The sequence below is a fragment of the Nannobrachium achirus genome, assembly GCF_963921795.1.
Source record: "Nannobrachium achirus genome assembly, chromosome: 17".
Classification (NCBI taxonomy): domain Eukaryota; kingdom Metazoa; phylum Chordata; class Actinopteri; order Myctophiformes; family Myctophidae; genus Nannobrachium; species Nannobrachium achirus.
The window spans coordinates 18,183,154-18,198,554 of record NC_137824.1 but is presented as its reverse complement, the minus strand read 5'-3'; the positions used below and the strand labels follow the sequence as shown (position 1 = coordinate 18,198,554).

Below are 15,401 nucleotides of genomic sequence, written 5' to 3'. Positions count from 1 at the left end.
TGCTTTTTAATTTGAATCCTGATGAGTAACGGTTTTGGACATATGAGGATTCCATCCGACAGAGATGGTTTGATTCAAATGTACATGAATGTAATGGAGGAGTGGAAATGCGGGCACACACACACACATTCACCAGTTCCAGGTAATCACATGTTCCTGTTGATTATGTCCCGGTAAAGCGCTATGATGATTAGCTTTCCAACTGTGTGTGTGTGTGTGTGTGTGTGTGTGTGTGTGTGTGTGTGTGTGTGTGTGTGCGCGTGCGTGTGTGCGTGTGCGTGTGTGTGTGTGTGTGATGTAATGTGTGTGTGCGCACTTCCATATCGCCGTGGAAACTACCCATTGTTGCTCCTCGCCGGGGCAGGAAGCACCTTTCACAACAAAAACACTTTCAGAAAGAAAAAAAAAAGCTTGTCGCCCCAAGCAACCAGCACCATCAATGAATCATGTTAGACCAGTATCTGGTACATAGACATACCAGTTTACTGCACTGACTGTCTGATTAAACCCAAATGGACCCATCTTTAAACTATCATAGTTTAATTAACACTTATGCCTTTTAATATGTGGGTTTCATTCATCACGTCATAAATCTTATTCACTTAAACCCCTAGCATCTCTATTTGGGGGAAACATTCGTATGCACAAAATAGCAGGTGTTGTGAGCTTGTAGATCATGGCTCAGGGGTAGAGTTGCTGTCGGAGGCTTCCCGAAGGGTTCCCAGTTCGATCCCGGGCTCCCCCAGAGTTAGTGTCGAAGAGTCCTTGAGCAAGACTCTGAACCCCCTAGTTGCTCGCGGTGAGCAGGTTGGTGCCTTGCATGGTTTCCTCCACCATCGGTGTATGAATGAATGGGTGAATGTAATGCACAATCTCTGTAAAGCGCTTTGGATAAAGGGGCTATATAAATGCACCATTTATACCATTAGCAGTCTTTTTGCCTGCAGAGGGGAAAAACAAGCGGAACAAGCACAAATGCAACTTTGGTCCGGTTATAGAGTTTAAGTGGTTAAGGCTATATTACCACTAAACATAGGAGCCACAGAGATGTGGGACAGTATTACTGTGTGCTGATGTGGCCTCTACTTTGGATCTGTCCTGTTATTTCAGTATGTTTATAGGCCACCGGCCTTCTGATTATAAGCTTATTAATAAATATGAAATCAGAAGCCTGAGAACATTACTCATCTTGTTTTATGTGTTGTGTGAGCGAATGCTATGACGGCATTTGCGCCTTTAAGCGTTGGGTGCAGGCACGGATGCACACACGCACGCACGCACGCACGCACTGCACGCACGCACGCACACACACACAGACAAAGAGCAATCTGGCCTGCGACCTAAAACGAGTTTGACACCCTTGGCTTATACGCTCTCAGTCACGAGAACTCAATATTTCTAGGCCATCTCCCGTATACATTACAATCAAACCGTTTTAAAAGGCTGTGCAAGTGAGATTTGTTTTTAGTCGCTTGATATTCCTTTTGTAAACATCTCTGTATAGGGTGTTCAGTAACAGGAGGCAGAGAACTCATGTAGGATACAGGATAAACACATGAAATTGGAAGGGATGAAACAAAGAGATGAGCGGACACATTTTGGAATTGGAACAACATCTAACCATTAATTTAGCCAATGTTTGTCCGTCCGCCGTCTGTCTGCATGCTGACATCACTGATGCTAAACAATGTTGCCACCATGGTAGTCTCTCGATTACAGACTTTCGCATTGCTGCAAGGGAAAAGAGCGACCGAACTTGTCCTTGACGATGGCTAGCCAGATTGCCACCATGGTGACAGCCGCATGCTGAAACAATGCCCAAATTTGGTGATGAGCATGCTGACATCCTCCATGGCTGTCAGTCTGTATGCTGACATCATACTATGACGTCATAGTACTGACTGACATCACAGACTGATACAACGTTCTGTCCAACGGGCACCGGTCTGGGTTCTCCAACATTACTTCTGAGACTCCTACAGTACATTCAATCCCTCATATACTGTGAGAGTGCATACTCCCCGGGCACAGGACTAGTAAAATTGAAGCTCATATGGGTTCTCTTTCCTAATTGGAAATGAAATTGGTGATAACTGAAGGGACGGGGAGAACCCTGTTACTGAATAAACACTCTAGATGAGTCGTAACAAAGCAAATACATTAAGAATATCTCAAGTGTTAACAAATTGTTCCTGGGATAATATGAGCTTCAGATGAGGGGGAAGTCTTGGTGTACGAGGTTTTGTTGAAAACAATAGTGACCTTGGCTTGGTGTTAAAACGAAAGCCCCAGAGATAAGTGGCACACAATGAACCCTGGCACCTTCTGAACGCTTCCAGGGAAGGGAAACTCCTTTCCTTAATAATTCTGGGAATATCCTTTCTCTTCTCTCTAAGAACACGCAAGAGCAGTTTGATAAATGCAACAGGACATTGGTTATCAGACATTATTATGTCAAGGATTGACACATTTGACACATATCATGCCAGAAAGGAAAGTAGTCCACAGGATGTTTTTGCATGGGTTATCCTTTTGGCTCAAGTGTATATGACTGCACCTGTACTGTGCATTTCTGTCTAATAAACTATTCACTACTCAGTCAATCAATCAAAACCCCCATAAGAGAACATATTTTGTCAAGAGTTTTCAAAAATAAACAAATTATAGAATAGGGTTAAAGTGGTTGAAGTGTTCTTCATTTTGATGCGGGGATACTCTGGAACTATCTCAATGAACCCAGAGACACACACGCACACACGCACACAAGCACGCACGCACGCACACTTTGAGGACCACTGGAACAGAGGACACGCTAAGATGCGACAAGTTGCCCACGGCTCTGTCAGACCCTTACAAGGAAGGTTCTGGAGTTATGTGGCGCTGGCCTGGCGTCGGGCCACCACCGTATTGGTGGACTTCATTACATGGCTGTGAGCCACCGGACGGTCCAGTGAGAAACAGAACACACACACACACACACACAGAGAGAGAGAGAGAGAGAGAGAGAGAGAGAGAGAGAGAAGTCCCCTCGCTCTCCCTCAGTGTTGTGGCCTTTGGGTGGCTGTCAGCCCCGGGAATAGCAGCTATGTGACCATGACTACACAGCACTATTTCTGTGTGCTCTGCTGCCTGACATTGAGAGGCCTGGATTATGTGGCCCCACTACTGTAAATGACAAGGCCCTGACACACTCGCGTGCACGCAGACACGCGTGCATGCGAGTGTGTCAGGGGGTAGTGTGTGGGGTAGTGTGTGTGTGTGCGTGTGCGCGTGCGTGCGTGCGCAAGCCTGCACACAGAGTCAAATATCCTGTACAACTTTTTTTTTGTTATCAAATATTTTTATTTTCCATAATCAAAAGAAAAATGCAATTAACAGACAAACAACACAAACAATAGTAAAACAAGAAAAGGAAAAGAAAACCCACCCACCCCCTTTCCCCGGACCAACACGGAATGTACAATAGTGCATGGCTGTGCTAGGCTGTTAAAGATCCTGTACAACTTGTATGTAAATACTTTGACAAACACACTAAGCAGAAGGTTCTCCACACCTATTTGCGAGTCAGGATCCATAGCTAGTTCACTTAAGGGCAGAAGATATATGGTAGGCTATATACGCATCGACAACACATAATATCATATGTAGTGTAATAGTGCTGACCTGGCAAAGGGTTACCCGTAATAGCAGACTTTATTTTGTACCTCATGCGTGCCACCACGCAGCAAAACGTGTAATAAACAACAGGACTAAAAACAACGCCGCAAATGAAATCAATCATACAGGCAGCCAAAGAATTGCGCTCACGGCATAATGCAAGTGGAACGTTCCCCTCACCTATAGGAGTTCACACGAGGCCACAAGATGCTCATTTTACATACCTGCACATTTAGCAAAAGGTATAGTAACCTGCTTTTCTCGCTGTGCTCAACAAACAAACCCGATATGTGCACGTGCAGCGTGGATTCGTACCACAATCCCACAGACAAATTGGAGAAATGCTGAAATGGTGTATTTTTCTTTCCCAGTTGCTCAACAAACCGTATGAGGAGGACTAATTCTTGGATAAAGTCTAGCTGCCACACCCGTGTGGTTTCAGTGGAACATCTGTCTTCAACTACCTCTCTCTCCCTCTCTCTTGGGGTGCGTGTCTGTGCACTATCTTGTTTGTTCAGTATATATAGAGTGTATGGGAATCGGACCCACAGCCAGACACCCGTCCAAAAAAAAGAAGAAAAAAGAAACTGTCCCATTGCAAAACATGTAAACACGTGTGTGTGTTTTTGCTGTGGATATCGGCTCGTAATGGCCTGGTTAACCCAGTCATAGCATCAAGGCATTACTCCACCGCACACCCACACACACCCACACACACACACACATGCACACACACGTACACGCACACACACGTACACGCACACACACACACACACACACACACACACACACACACACACACACACACACACACACACACACACACACACACACACAGAGTCAGCGTATAACGACATCCGTGTGCAGGAGGTGACTTCAGTGTGTGAGTAACGTTCTGTTGGGTCCCAGCCTGCCTTTGAGTCCAGCTGGGCCCTTTTATATTTTAGTTTAGAAGACTCTCTTCTGAGTCCTCCTTTTGGCCCCCGGTTTTAAATTAAAAAGTGCACGCGTCGCACATGGCTGCATTGTTGCATCCTGCTGGTTCTTTCTTGCTGCCTGCCTGCCATGCGGTCTCTGCTCCTCTGAGCTCTGCGGTATTTCAGGAGGAGCGGCTCGAGGGCTCAGATGTTATAGTGTTATTACGCCGTGTGTGTGTGTGTGTGTGTGTGTGTGTGTGTGTGTGTGTGTGTGTGTGTGTGTGTGTGTGTGTGTGTGTGTGTGTGTGTGTGTGTGTGTGTGTGTTTGAACATGGCATCTGTTGTCCTGTGTGAGTAATGGTGTGGTGTGTGGTGGCATGATGTGTTGTGGTTAGAGAGATCAGGTGTCGTGTCTCCCGGGGGCCCCCACCTTGGCCTTAGTACGCTGCACATCTGTTTGTTTCCCGTGGCAACGCACGTAGCCTGCGTGCGTACTGTGGTGGGTTTGTGCTTATAGCCTGGAGTCCTTTTTACTTTACAATTATGTTGACATCTAAAATGTACTCAAAGTGTCATGAAGTAAATGAGCAGAATGTATTTCACAAGTAAAAAATAAAAAAAAGGAGAAAAAGGTTTTCAAAAATGTGTTGAAATTGCAAATCTATTTAAGCTCTCTGCGCAACGGGCTGTGAGCTTATAGATCTGCTATTTTTGAATAGACAAAGTATAAAATAGAGCTTAGTTGTATACCGTGGTATATTTTTTGTAATAATAATCTAAAATATAAAGCTGTCAAATAATTGATGAAAGTACAATATGTGTCTCTGAGATGTGGAGTCGAAAGATTTTAAGAATTCACACACGCGAGTAAAGGAAAGGTACCTCAAAATTGTAATAATAACAGATACCTAGTTCCTCCCGCGAGGGAAATTCAGTATTTTCAGCCCAACCCAGCCGATTCCCATGCCCTCAAGGAACGTGTGAGCAATTATGGGTTGAGAGTCTTGTTCAGGGACACACATCGACATTGCTACCCCATGCCTAGAATCGAACCTGGGACAACCCTGGTTCCCCAGTCGGGCTCCCTAACCGTTCAGCTTTGGTACCACCACCATCACAGCCTCCACCACCACACTGTAACATATGAGGCAGTGGCGTCAGTTCAGGAAAAGCTAGGGTATGGCAAAGATGGGGGTCCTCATGGAAAATAGGCATTACATTTTGGATAACACGGTTCTATTGGGAAAATAGCATGTAGATCGGCTATTTTCACAATGTCTGAAAAAGAAAATACTTTTGTCCGTTTTTTTACACAGGTTTCTACGGTTTCTTGGGCTGGATATGGCAGCCTGGAATGGTTTTTCAAGTGCAGCTAAACTTAGCATGTTAGTAAACGTGCCACAATTAACAATAATGAATTGCACCTGTGCAGCTGACCTGTGGAACCTGGGAATATACCATTTTGTCAAGCTGGGGAGAATACAGGTGTGGAGAATATAATTATAATACCTTGTTAAAGTGACCATTTTGTAAAATTTTGCATTTGTAGTTATTTTACTATAATTCAAATACATAATAACCAGCGCAGATAGACAAAGAGACATTCATGGATTTATATTTAAAAGTAACTTTTATTTTCCCCCCTGGACCCAGGGTATGGCAGCTGCATACCCCTGCCATACCCAATTGACGCCCCTGACATGAGGGATCCATCACTACAGCCTCATTTGTACAATGAAGTGTTAAATTAGACTTAGGGTGAGCTTGATGGTGATTATGCCGTGTCATCAGAGCTAACCACTAATTATGACTAATACTGCAGTTGATCTAATGTGCTCTAATGTGCTCCATGGGGGGATGGACTTGGCTTAACAGCCAATGTCTTCTTATTTAGCTCATGCTAAGAGCTTCATTATTACATGGCTAATGAAATCCCTCTGCCTAAAAAGGAAGCGCTGTCAGGCCAGCATCACACGTGACACGACCACAGGGCAGGATACAGGTGCTTCACAAGGGGTAGGAAAGTGGGACTGAGTTACTGGGGCCCAAGGTGGAGGGGCCCTAATAACTTTATCTATTGAAAAATAGCAAATATACAAGCTCACAGAGCTTGTAGATCTGCTATTTTTGAAAAGTTGTGAAAATGTGTGAAAATCTTTGAATATAATGTATTTTTTAAGTGAACATTTCTACTCAAATTTTGCTTCTGGGGGTCCCTGGAACTAAATATTTTGAGATCGGGGTCCGTGGCCAAATCCATATCATCTTGGGGGTCCTTGACATAGGTTTCTTGCACACATTTTCACGAAAAAATAGCAGATCTACAAGCTCGCAGCGCGGCACTCGGTGCCGCGCTGTGAGCTTGTATATCTACTATTTTTCAATAGTTAACATTCATGGGGGGCCCGCAGTGAATCCTTGTACCCAGGGCCCAGAATGTGGTGTGACGCCCCTGCAGGATACAGGTGCTTTGGTTGAAAAGCATTTGCCTCTCGCGTGTCAGAGGACGGGAGCAAAGACAAATATTATGTCAGCTGTGATTACAGACCCTGAATAGGCACGCAAAGGACATGTTTATGTTATCATAACCAGACTGGCCATATTTAAAATACCAAACTAATAATAATGAAGCCGTATTCAGGAAATGAATCACAATCCTAAATTTGTACCTGACCTTACCGATTACAGTTGACGTTTACCAGTATAAAGCTATTACTAATGAATAAATATTACGATGATCAGTGAATACAAATTTAAAACAATAATTTTACAAAACGAAATGACAAAGACATATTTTCTGAGAAAAAGACATGTTTTATTTCTTTCAGAGAAAAAACAAGTTTTTTTTTAAACAAGTAAATCACTTCAAAACTGCAGGGCAGGTTGTTTTGAAAAGCCTGAACACTTTGAACTTCACATTTTATTAACAGCTTAACATGGATCTCAGTGGCTAATTAAATATAACCAGTGAGAAGAACAACTCACCCTCTTCTAACCATGATAAGACAACGATACAACATACTGTCGCTGTCATGTCCAAAACCAAAACAGATTCCAATTTAAAACACAGCGCATCTACATGATCAAAACGCGTTGCTTTGAGCTTGTAGATCGGCTATTTTTGCTATATGTTTGTATGACATTGTAGTAAGAAGAATTTACAGGAAATAAGTTAAAATAAGATACGAGGGGGTGCCCGCTGGCCTACTGGTCCGGGCGCATACCACATGGCCATTGTGTAGCCTGGCGGCGTCGCCGGTTCGATTCCTGATCCGGACAACTTTGCAGCATTCCCCGTCTCTCCCCCCATTTCCTGTCAGTCTACTGTCCTATCAAATAAAGGCATAAAAAGCCCCAAAAAACGAATCTTTAAAAAAATCAAAAAAATAAGATACAAGGTTTCTGGCCGACAGCGACAATAGATTGTATTGTGTTTGTGTTTCAGCCCAACACTTGCTACAATGCCTTGGCCGATCAAGGCTCCTGGTTCGATATTTGACTCCCTTCTTTTTTCGACTTTCATGGCAACACAGGAACACAGAAGCACGAATGCATGGTTTTTTTGTTGGTTACTAAACGACGTACAGAATAGGATAGCCAGACAAAACAGACCTACAGTATGCGACGTATTATAATAGCAGACAGAGATCTGTCAGTGTAACATTTGGGCGGGACACTATACAGTATGTTGAAGTCTAATCAATGAATAAACCGATTGATCACAGTGCTATTAAGCAGCTATTGAGTGCCAAAATCAGAGCCAGTTGTCAGATATCCACAGACAAATTAAATTGTTAAATGTTACCTCTTTTTTTTCCTTTCCTTTCATCAATAAATACAGTCTAATATCAAATATAAAAATGCCAACTGTAACATTTCTTTCTTCTCTTACAAACTGACAGTGCATTTTGAGTCAACGAAAAAGCAGTTATCTGCATAAATACAGCGAAAACATAAATAAATAAATTAAAAGATGGATTGTATAAATAAATGTTTTTTTACAGTACACTAAAAAAATTACGAACATTGTGTGCAGGAAAATATATATAAAATGCTGTTTGATGAAAAAACGAACAAACAAAATAACATAACAGGACAGAACTGCTCTAGGTTGAGTACTCTCTTTGTGATTGGGGCAGTGGCAACAACAATAACAATATAGGGCATCGCAGCGGCGGCCATTTTGTGTTTCCGCAGATGGAAAGCCCATTAATTTTTTCCCATAGATCAATTATTTTAATCTCTGTGGGAAAAATGAATGGGCATTCTATCTGCAGAGCCACAAAATGGCCGTCACTGCTATACCCTATAACAAAAAAACATCATAACATAACATAACTTAACATAAGTATCCTGTTAAGTCTGAAACTCCTGGCAGTTTGTTTTTGAAACACAACCAAGAAGCAGCAACTGAGTCCGACTCCAGACCTCTCCTCTCTCTCCCTCTCTCCTCTCATCGATCATGTCCTTTAATCTCCACTTCCAGTCCATCCTCTGACCCAGTCGGTATTCCAGTTTTCGGGGCGTGCTCGTTCCACAAAAGGCCACGCGCGGCGGGGGCCTTCAAAAGCCGGCCAGTTTGATCCGACGGGTCTGTCCATGGGTGGGTTTTTAGGAGTGCCACACACACAAGCAGCAGGCAGGCAGGAGCGCCTGCCGCTGTTCTGTTCCCTTCTTCATGTAACCTTCCTTTGTTCCAGCATGCTCCACGTCCTCTGAATCCCTCTTCCTTCTAGTTTGAGGTAGAATATCCACGTCTGTACCTGGAATCAATCACAAGACAAAAACCAATGAGACAAACTTTATTTGATTAAGACTGTTTTGACAATTTTAGTTTTGTTTTGTTATTAACCCTAGGGCCTTCGGGTCACTTTGACCCGGTTTTAAATTTTCAACATCAAGAAAAAGTATGTTAAAATATGTTTTTTTCCATGAAACTTCTTCTGCTTGGCTTATTTACTGTACTAAACATGTGATATGAAAATGGTACCGTACATGTCATGCCTTTGCATTTAAATTTGATTTGATTTGAAAATGTGCTTTACTTTACTGAGTGTGTGTGTGTGGGTGTGCGTGCATGCATGTGTGTGTGTGTGTGTGTGTGTGTGTGTGTGTGTGTGTGTGTGTGTGTGTGTGTGTGTGTGTGTGTGTGTGTGTGTGTGTGTGTGTGTGACTACTCACCCCTCTCTGTGTTTCAGTGGTTGGGCGTTAACCCCAGTTTGACCTTCTCTTCACTTTCTACGTCGTACGCTCCCCGCTTATGAAACCTGCAGGCAAAATTAAAAAAGAATGGCTTGATTTAGACCACGGATTCACCCAACTGCAAAAGCACATTACGGTATGTGTGCTTCATGTGCGCGTATGCAGCATGATGTGTGTGCATGTCACACTGACCAGTGTTGTTTTTGACAGCAAATTTTGATTTAGTTTTAGTCATAGTCTTTTGAATTAAATGTAATTTTAGTTTTAGTCATACTTTAGTCACCTGAAAGGTTTTAGTTTTAGTCTAATTTTAGTCGACTAAATATCATAAGATTTTAGGCGACTAAATCTACGGATGATTTAGTTTTTTTTTTTTGTTATCAATTATTTTTATTTTCCATAACATGAAATTAGAGACATACATATGAATAGAACAAGAAAAAGTAAAACATTAATCAAAAGAAAAATGCAATTAACAGACAAACAACACAAACAATAGCAAAACAAGAAAAGGAAAAGAAAACCCACCCACCCCCTTTCCCCGGACCAACACGGAATGTACAATAGTGCATGCCTGTGCTAGGCTGTTACCACTATATAGTGATTTCTTGAATCATAGCCTTAAGCTTATCTGCAATGTCCGACCACATATTAATGTTTTCTTCTTTTGCTCCGTGTAACCTTGCTATCGACTGCTCTAAATATACTATATCTAGAAAGGTCAAGGCCCACTGGCGAAACGTTAACGTATGAGGAGGTTTCCACCGCGTAGCTACCATCTTCTTCGCCGCCGTTAATACGGATGATTTAGTTGACTAAAATGTATTTTGGCAGCCCTTGATGGCATCGTAATGACTGATTTTACACTTGGTTGTGTGCTGAAAATAGCAGATCTACAAGCTCACAACGCATCGCAGTGCGACGCGTTGTGAGCTTGTAGATCGGCTATTTTCCGCATGCAACACCTGAGAGCAACCAACATGAAATGACTCTCTTCTCCACGTTTTAGTCTAGTTTTTATTTTGTTGACGAAATTGTCAACATATTTAGTCTTAGTTTTAGTCATCACAGCTTAATTTTGATTTCGTTTTTATTTAGTTTTCGTCAGTGAAAAAAACCACAATCGACAAACATTTTTCGTCATACAGGTAGTTTTAGTCGACAAAATCAACACTGACACCGACCTGAGCGCCAGCAGAAGGCCGATGATGGTCAGACAGAGAGACGAGAGGACCACGGCCACCACGGCCAGGGCGGTGGTTCTGTTGTAGCCCTCCTCGCTCCTCGACCGCAGGGTGGCGAACTCGCACCTCGCCCCCGAGTAGTTGGGATGACATCTGGAGACACACAGAGGGGAGGATGGGTTACTCATCTTCTAACAACGGACATTATTATTACATTGTGATGGAGACGGATGGATGAGATCATAAAATCAATAATGGGCTAATGCGGGGAAGAGTCCTGCAGCTAATGGAGCAGATGCGTAGATGACGGAAGCGTGGATGGATGTTTAATGGGCGCTAGAGCGGGGGGGTTCTCAAGAGTGGGGTCCAGCCGTCCGGGGACCCAGAGGGGGTCCTTCAGGGCGTTCCAGAGGGTCGAAAGCGAAACGCCTTAAAATAGCATCAAAGTCGGTTTAACCACTTTAACCGCGTTTTATACATCGGGCATTTGAAAATAGCCGATATAAGCTCACAACACGTTGCAACGCAAATTGTTGTGCACTTGTAGATCTGCTACTTTTGAGTTCTCAACGGGCCTGAAAATTAAGGCCCGGCCCTAACTGGGCCCTAACTGGGCCCTAACTGGGCCAGCCTGACAGGCAAGTATACATTTTAGGCCCTACCCGGCCCAAAAATGTCAGGTCAGGTCGGGTAGAATCAGGTTCGGGAAGGATTTGAGAACTCTATCACAGAGTAAAAGTAATATGAATAATTTAAAAAATAAATATGTTTTCATTGAGCCCGAGTTCCGGTCCGACTAATTAACATAAGTTTTAGGCCCTACCCTACCCTAAATGTCGGTTGGGTAAGAATTTGAGAACTCTAGCCTAAATATATCAATTTGTGGGGGTCTTGACACGAAAACTTTTGAGCACCACTGGCGTACAGAGGACGGAAGCGTGGACGGGTGAGAGGCGGACTACTTACACACAGGCTGGGAAGTTGAGTTCCCGGTGAAACTGGCAGGTGCCATGGATGCAGTAGTTCTTGTACTTCCTCAGACATGGATTCCTCTTCCTCCCCTTGCCCTTCCCTTTGCCTCTCTTCCTCCCGTTTCCCCTCCTCCTCTTCCCCTCCGTGTTCTCCGCGTCCAAGATGGGCAGCGGGTCCTTGGGTTTACTGGACATGGCAACTGAAACAAGACAAACAAACAGGCCAACGATTAATGACTTTGATAAATAATAGTGAAAAAATTATAATGTTATCCGGGGAAGACACTTTGAAATGTTGTCATAACAGCATCTTCCAATATTTCATGAACTGTGATTGATTTGTTTAAACCAAATAGAATCTGCATTATTTATTTTTGTGTTGAGTTAAGATGACATGGGTAGGTTGAAAGTAAAAATAAAGAAATATCTCTTTCATCATGACATGTAAAATATTGTATAGTTGTAAACTTCTATAGGTTTTCCATCATCATGTACATGGTTTTCTTTGTATGGTAACTATTGTCTGTTTGTTGAGCCTGTTGTATGTGGTTGTGTATGGTTTATTTTATATTGTGGGTGTGATGGACCCCAGAAAGAACAATAAGCTGAAATTAACCCATGTCATTTGAGATTTTAACCACTTTAACCATTCTACTTTGGCTATTCAAAAATAGAAGATATACCGGTACAAGCTCGTAGCGCGTCACTTCGTGCCACGCATTGCGCTTATAGATGATAAATCATGATAAGCGAACATTTTTAACTGAAATCTTTTGGAGATGGGGTGGTCGGCAGCCAAATACATATCATTTTTGGGGTCCCCTTGACATGAAAAAGTGCGAACACCACTGATATAGCAACATGGGTTTTTCAGAAAACTGTTACATAGGCATACATTAGACCAGTGGTTCTCAAAGTGGATTCCAGGGACTCTGTGGGTTCCTTTAGGGAGGTCTAAATTGACCCACACAAGTCCGTAACTCTGACAGTGTACAAATGGAACCAAATGGACCCGTTCCATTTGTACACTGTCAGAGTTAAGGGGAGAAATTGAAATGTGAAAGTTTGAGAAACACTGCATTCGACAACGTACCTCTTGGTAACTCCACCTCGTAGTCTCCGGACAGACCGTAATCGTCCTCCTCGTCGCCGTAGTCGTAATACTCCTCCTCATCGTCCTCGTGGCCTCCTTCGTGGTACTCTGCCGTGGTGGGCGCCATGGCGACGGGCTCCGTCCGCTCGTTGCGCGCGGCCTCCAGCAGGTTGATGACGGCCGTGTGATGCTGCCTCTCCGTCTCGTACCGGTCCACCGCCGCGCCGCCCGCCAGGCGAGACGCCACTGGAGAGGAGGGAGAAAGACGGGAAAGCTGAGCATTCTGGGAAATAAACACTGAACCACTTGAGCCGCCATATGGTTGAGAGAAGTGCCGGAGTCTCTCAGGGCTCTATACTAGTATGTGTGTCTTTTCTGTTTTCTGTTATTGTTGGGAAAGCTTTTGCGGGAAAATAGACGATCGACAAGCGCACAACGCGTTGATTTCCTGCGAAAGCCTCCCCACAATACGGACGAAGTGGTTACGTTCAAATTATTGATTGATTGATTGAATAATGTATTAACAGTTCGCACAAAGTGCAGTCATACAACAATGCTTAAAGGATAACACAACAAGCCTTGGGGGCTTGTTTCCATTGTGCTCCTATGTATTCAATTCATCAAGACATATACTGTATAAGTGTGGCGGAGAGAGTCGCAACCCCAGCCTGAAGCCTCAAAAGTCTAGAATCTCCCCCCTGACCAAAGAGATGTCTCTTTGGTCTGATGTTTAAGATGTTAGACTTTCACACAGGAGGCCCGGGTTCGAAGCCCTGCTGCTACATAAAGAGTGAATACATAAATAAGGCTTTAACTGTGGTTCTGTGGTCAGGGGAATCCCTGAGGTCCCTTTGAGGGCATTCCACGGGGGTGGCGGTGCCCCAGGCTAAATGATTGATAGTACTGTACTGAAGTACCAAATAATGGACACTTGCTGGTCTGTGACTCTGACAGACACATCACATCATACAAATGGTTTGGCTCCATCCATGTGTGCAATTAACACTGTTACAGTGTTAGACAGGGGGGCCCGGGTGTATTAAATTGGGGATCCGTGGTGGCCTAATGCATATTAAACTTGGGGCCCTTCGAATTAGAATGAGGGTGAGACGAATCACAAGGCTCTAATGACATCTCAGAGTTCAACAGGAAAGCAAACGAGACCATTGGTCACTATTCAGCATATAAATAATCAATGTGGGGGTGGAGTCGAGCCTCAGGCGTGGTGGACAAGTTGAAACATGCTCCTGAGTCCTGCCTGCCTCCAGTCCAGTCCAGGTGGGACGGTTAGTTTTAGTTCCAATGTGACTGAGTGTCTGTCTGAGGAACCTTTTGGCTTTAAGAAGCTGCTGGACTTGGGCACATAACGTAGGCTACTATATGTGCTCACGCAACATTCACATAGACAGACCGTTAGCTAATGTCGGGCAAGAATACAGGACAAAAATAAAAGTAGGATCCAGTTACATAAAGCATGTTCTAAAATAGAAAGATAGATGACCCCGTTAGCTCCCGAATAGAAACTTCACATCATGAAATCACCGTCGGCAGGCACGTTTGGAGAAGGTCATGCCTGTGGCTGTTCACACTAATAAACAACACTTATAGCCTATAAGCCAAGCGGTTCTTATTAGGGTGCAGTCAGTGTGTGAAATAAATACTGAGGGATCTTCGTATTGTGCGTCAATAATCGATCAGTCAGTGGATTATGTCCACTATGAAGAAAGAAAATATATATATATTTTTAAAGAACTTACCGAAGGCGTGGACGAGCAAGAGAACAACTCTCAAAATCCTCATCTTCTTTCAAAACTTCTGTGAATTCTTGTATGAAAACCCCGCAAAAACAGCTGGATGATCCAAAAAGTTAAATTCCTTTAACTTCTTCTTCGTCCGGGTCCGAAGTATTCCTTTGTTTTTTGTTGGGTTCTTCTTGTTTATTTTTATTTTATTTTATTTTTGTTCCTTTTCTTATTCCTTGTGGACCTTCCCTTCCCTTCCTTCCCAGTCCCTCTTCTAGTTGTTGTGAGTAGCGGGACGGCCAGTAGCCTGATGTGAAAGAGCGACAGCACAGGGGGAGTGCGGTATTTATAGAGTAAGAACTTCATACCACGCCTACTAGACTGGCAGCATACACACATTACACACACATTACACTACACTACACTACTAGCCTACTGTCACTCTCCCTCTTCCTTTTAGAAGCCTTACTTATCACTTTATTGTCACATGTTTACTACAGGTGTGAAGCAATATGGGTAAATTCTTTTTCATTCTTTGTTTTCCCTTTTTTTTTAGCTCTATCAAATTGCTTATAAATACATTTGAAATAACTTAAAAAACAGCAACAATCTCAAACAAATATAACATATGCACA

General features: G+C 43.3%; 1 protein-coding gene across 1 annotated transcript; it reads right to left on the bottom strand.

Annotated features, from left to right (window-relative positions):
* Nucleotides 1-7,383: 7,383 nt before the first annotated feature.
* Nucleotides 7,384-15,068, bottom strand: hbegfa (heparin-binding EGF-like growth factor a). The gene is made up of 6 exons (XM_080745935.1): nt 14,782-15,068; nt 13,025-13,270; nt 11,927-12,131; nt 10,961-11,113; nt 9,756-9,841; nt 7,384-9,337 (listed from the first exon to the last, which is right to left on the bottom strand). The coding sequence occupies exons 1-5, from the start codon at nt 14,822-14,824 to the stop codon at nt 9,769-9,771; spliced, it is 720 nt and encodes a 239-aa protein (XP_080602061.1). The 5' UTR covers nt 14,825-15,068; the 3' UTR covers nt 7,384-9,337; nt 9,756-9,768.
* Between the last annotated feature and the right edge of the window lie 333 nt (nt 15,069-15,401).

Bases quoted from the DNA above. Each gene is read 5' to 3' on its own strand.
- hbegfa (XM_080745935.1), bottom strand. From the start codon at position 14,824: ATGAGGATTTTGAGAGTTGTTCTCTTGCTCGTCCACGCCTTCG. The intron at 13,271-14,781 runs GTAAGTTCTTTA...CCTCCTCTCCAG, and splicing joins CTTGCTCGTCCACGCCTTCG to TGGCGTCTCGCCTGGCGGGC. The intron at 12,132-13,024 runs GTACGTTGTCGA...GTCTTGTTTCAG, and splicing joins CGAGGTGGAGTTACCAAGAG to TTGCCATGTCCAGTAAACCC.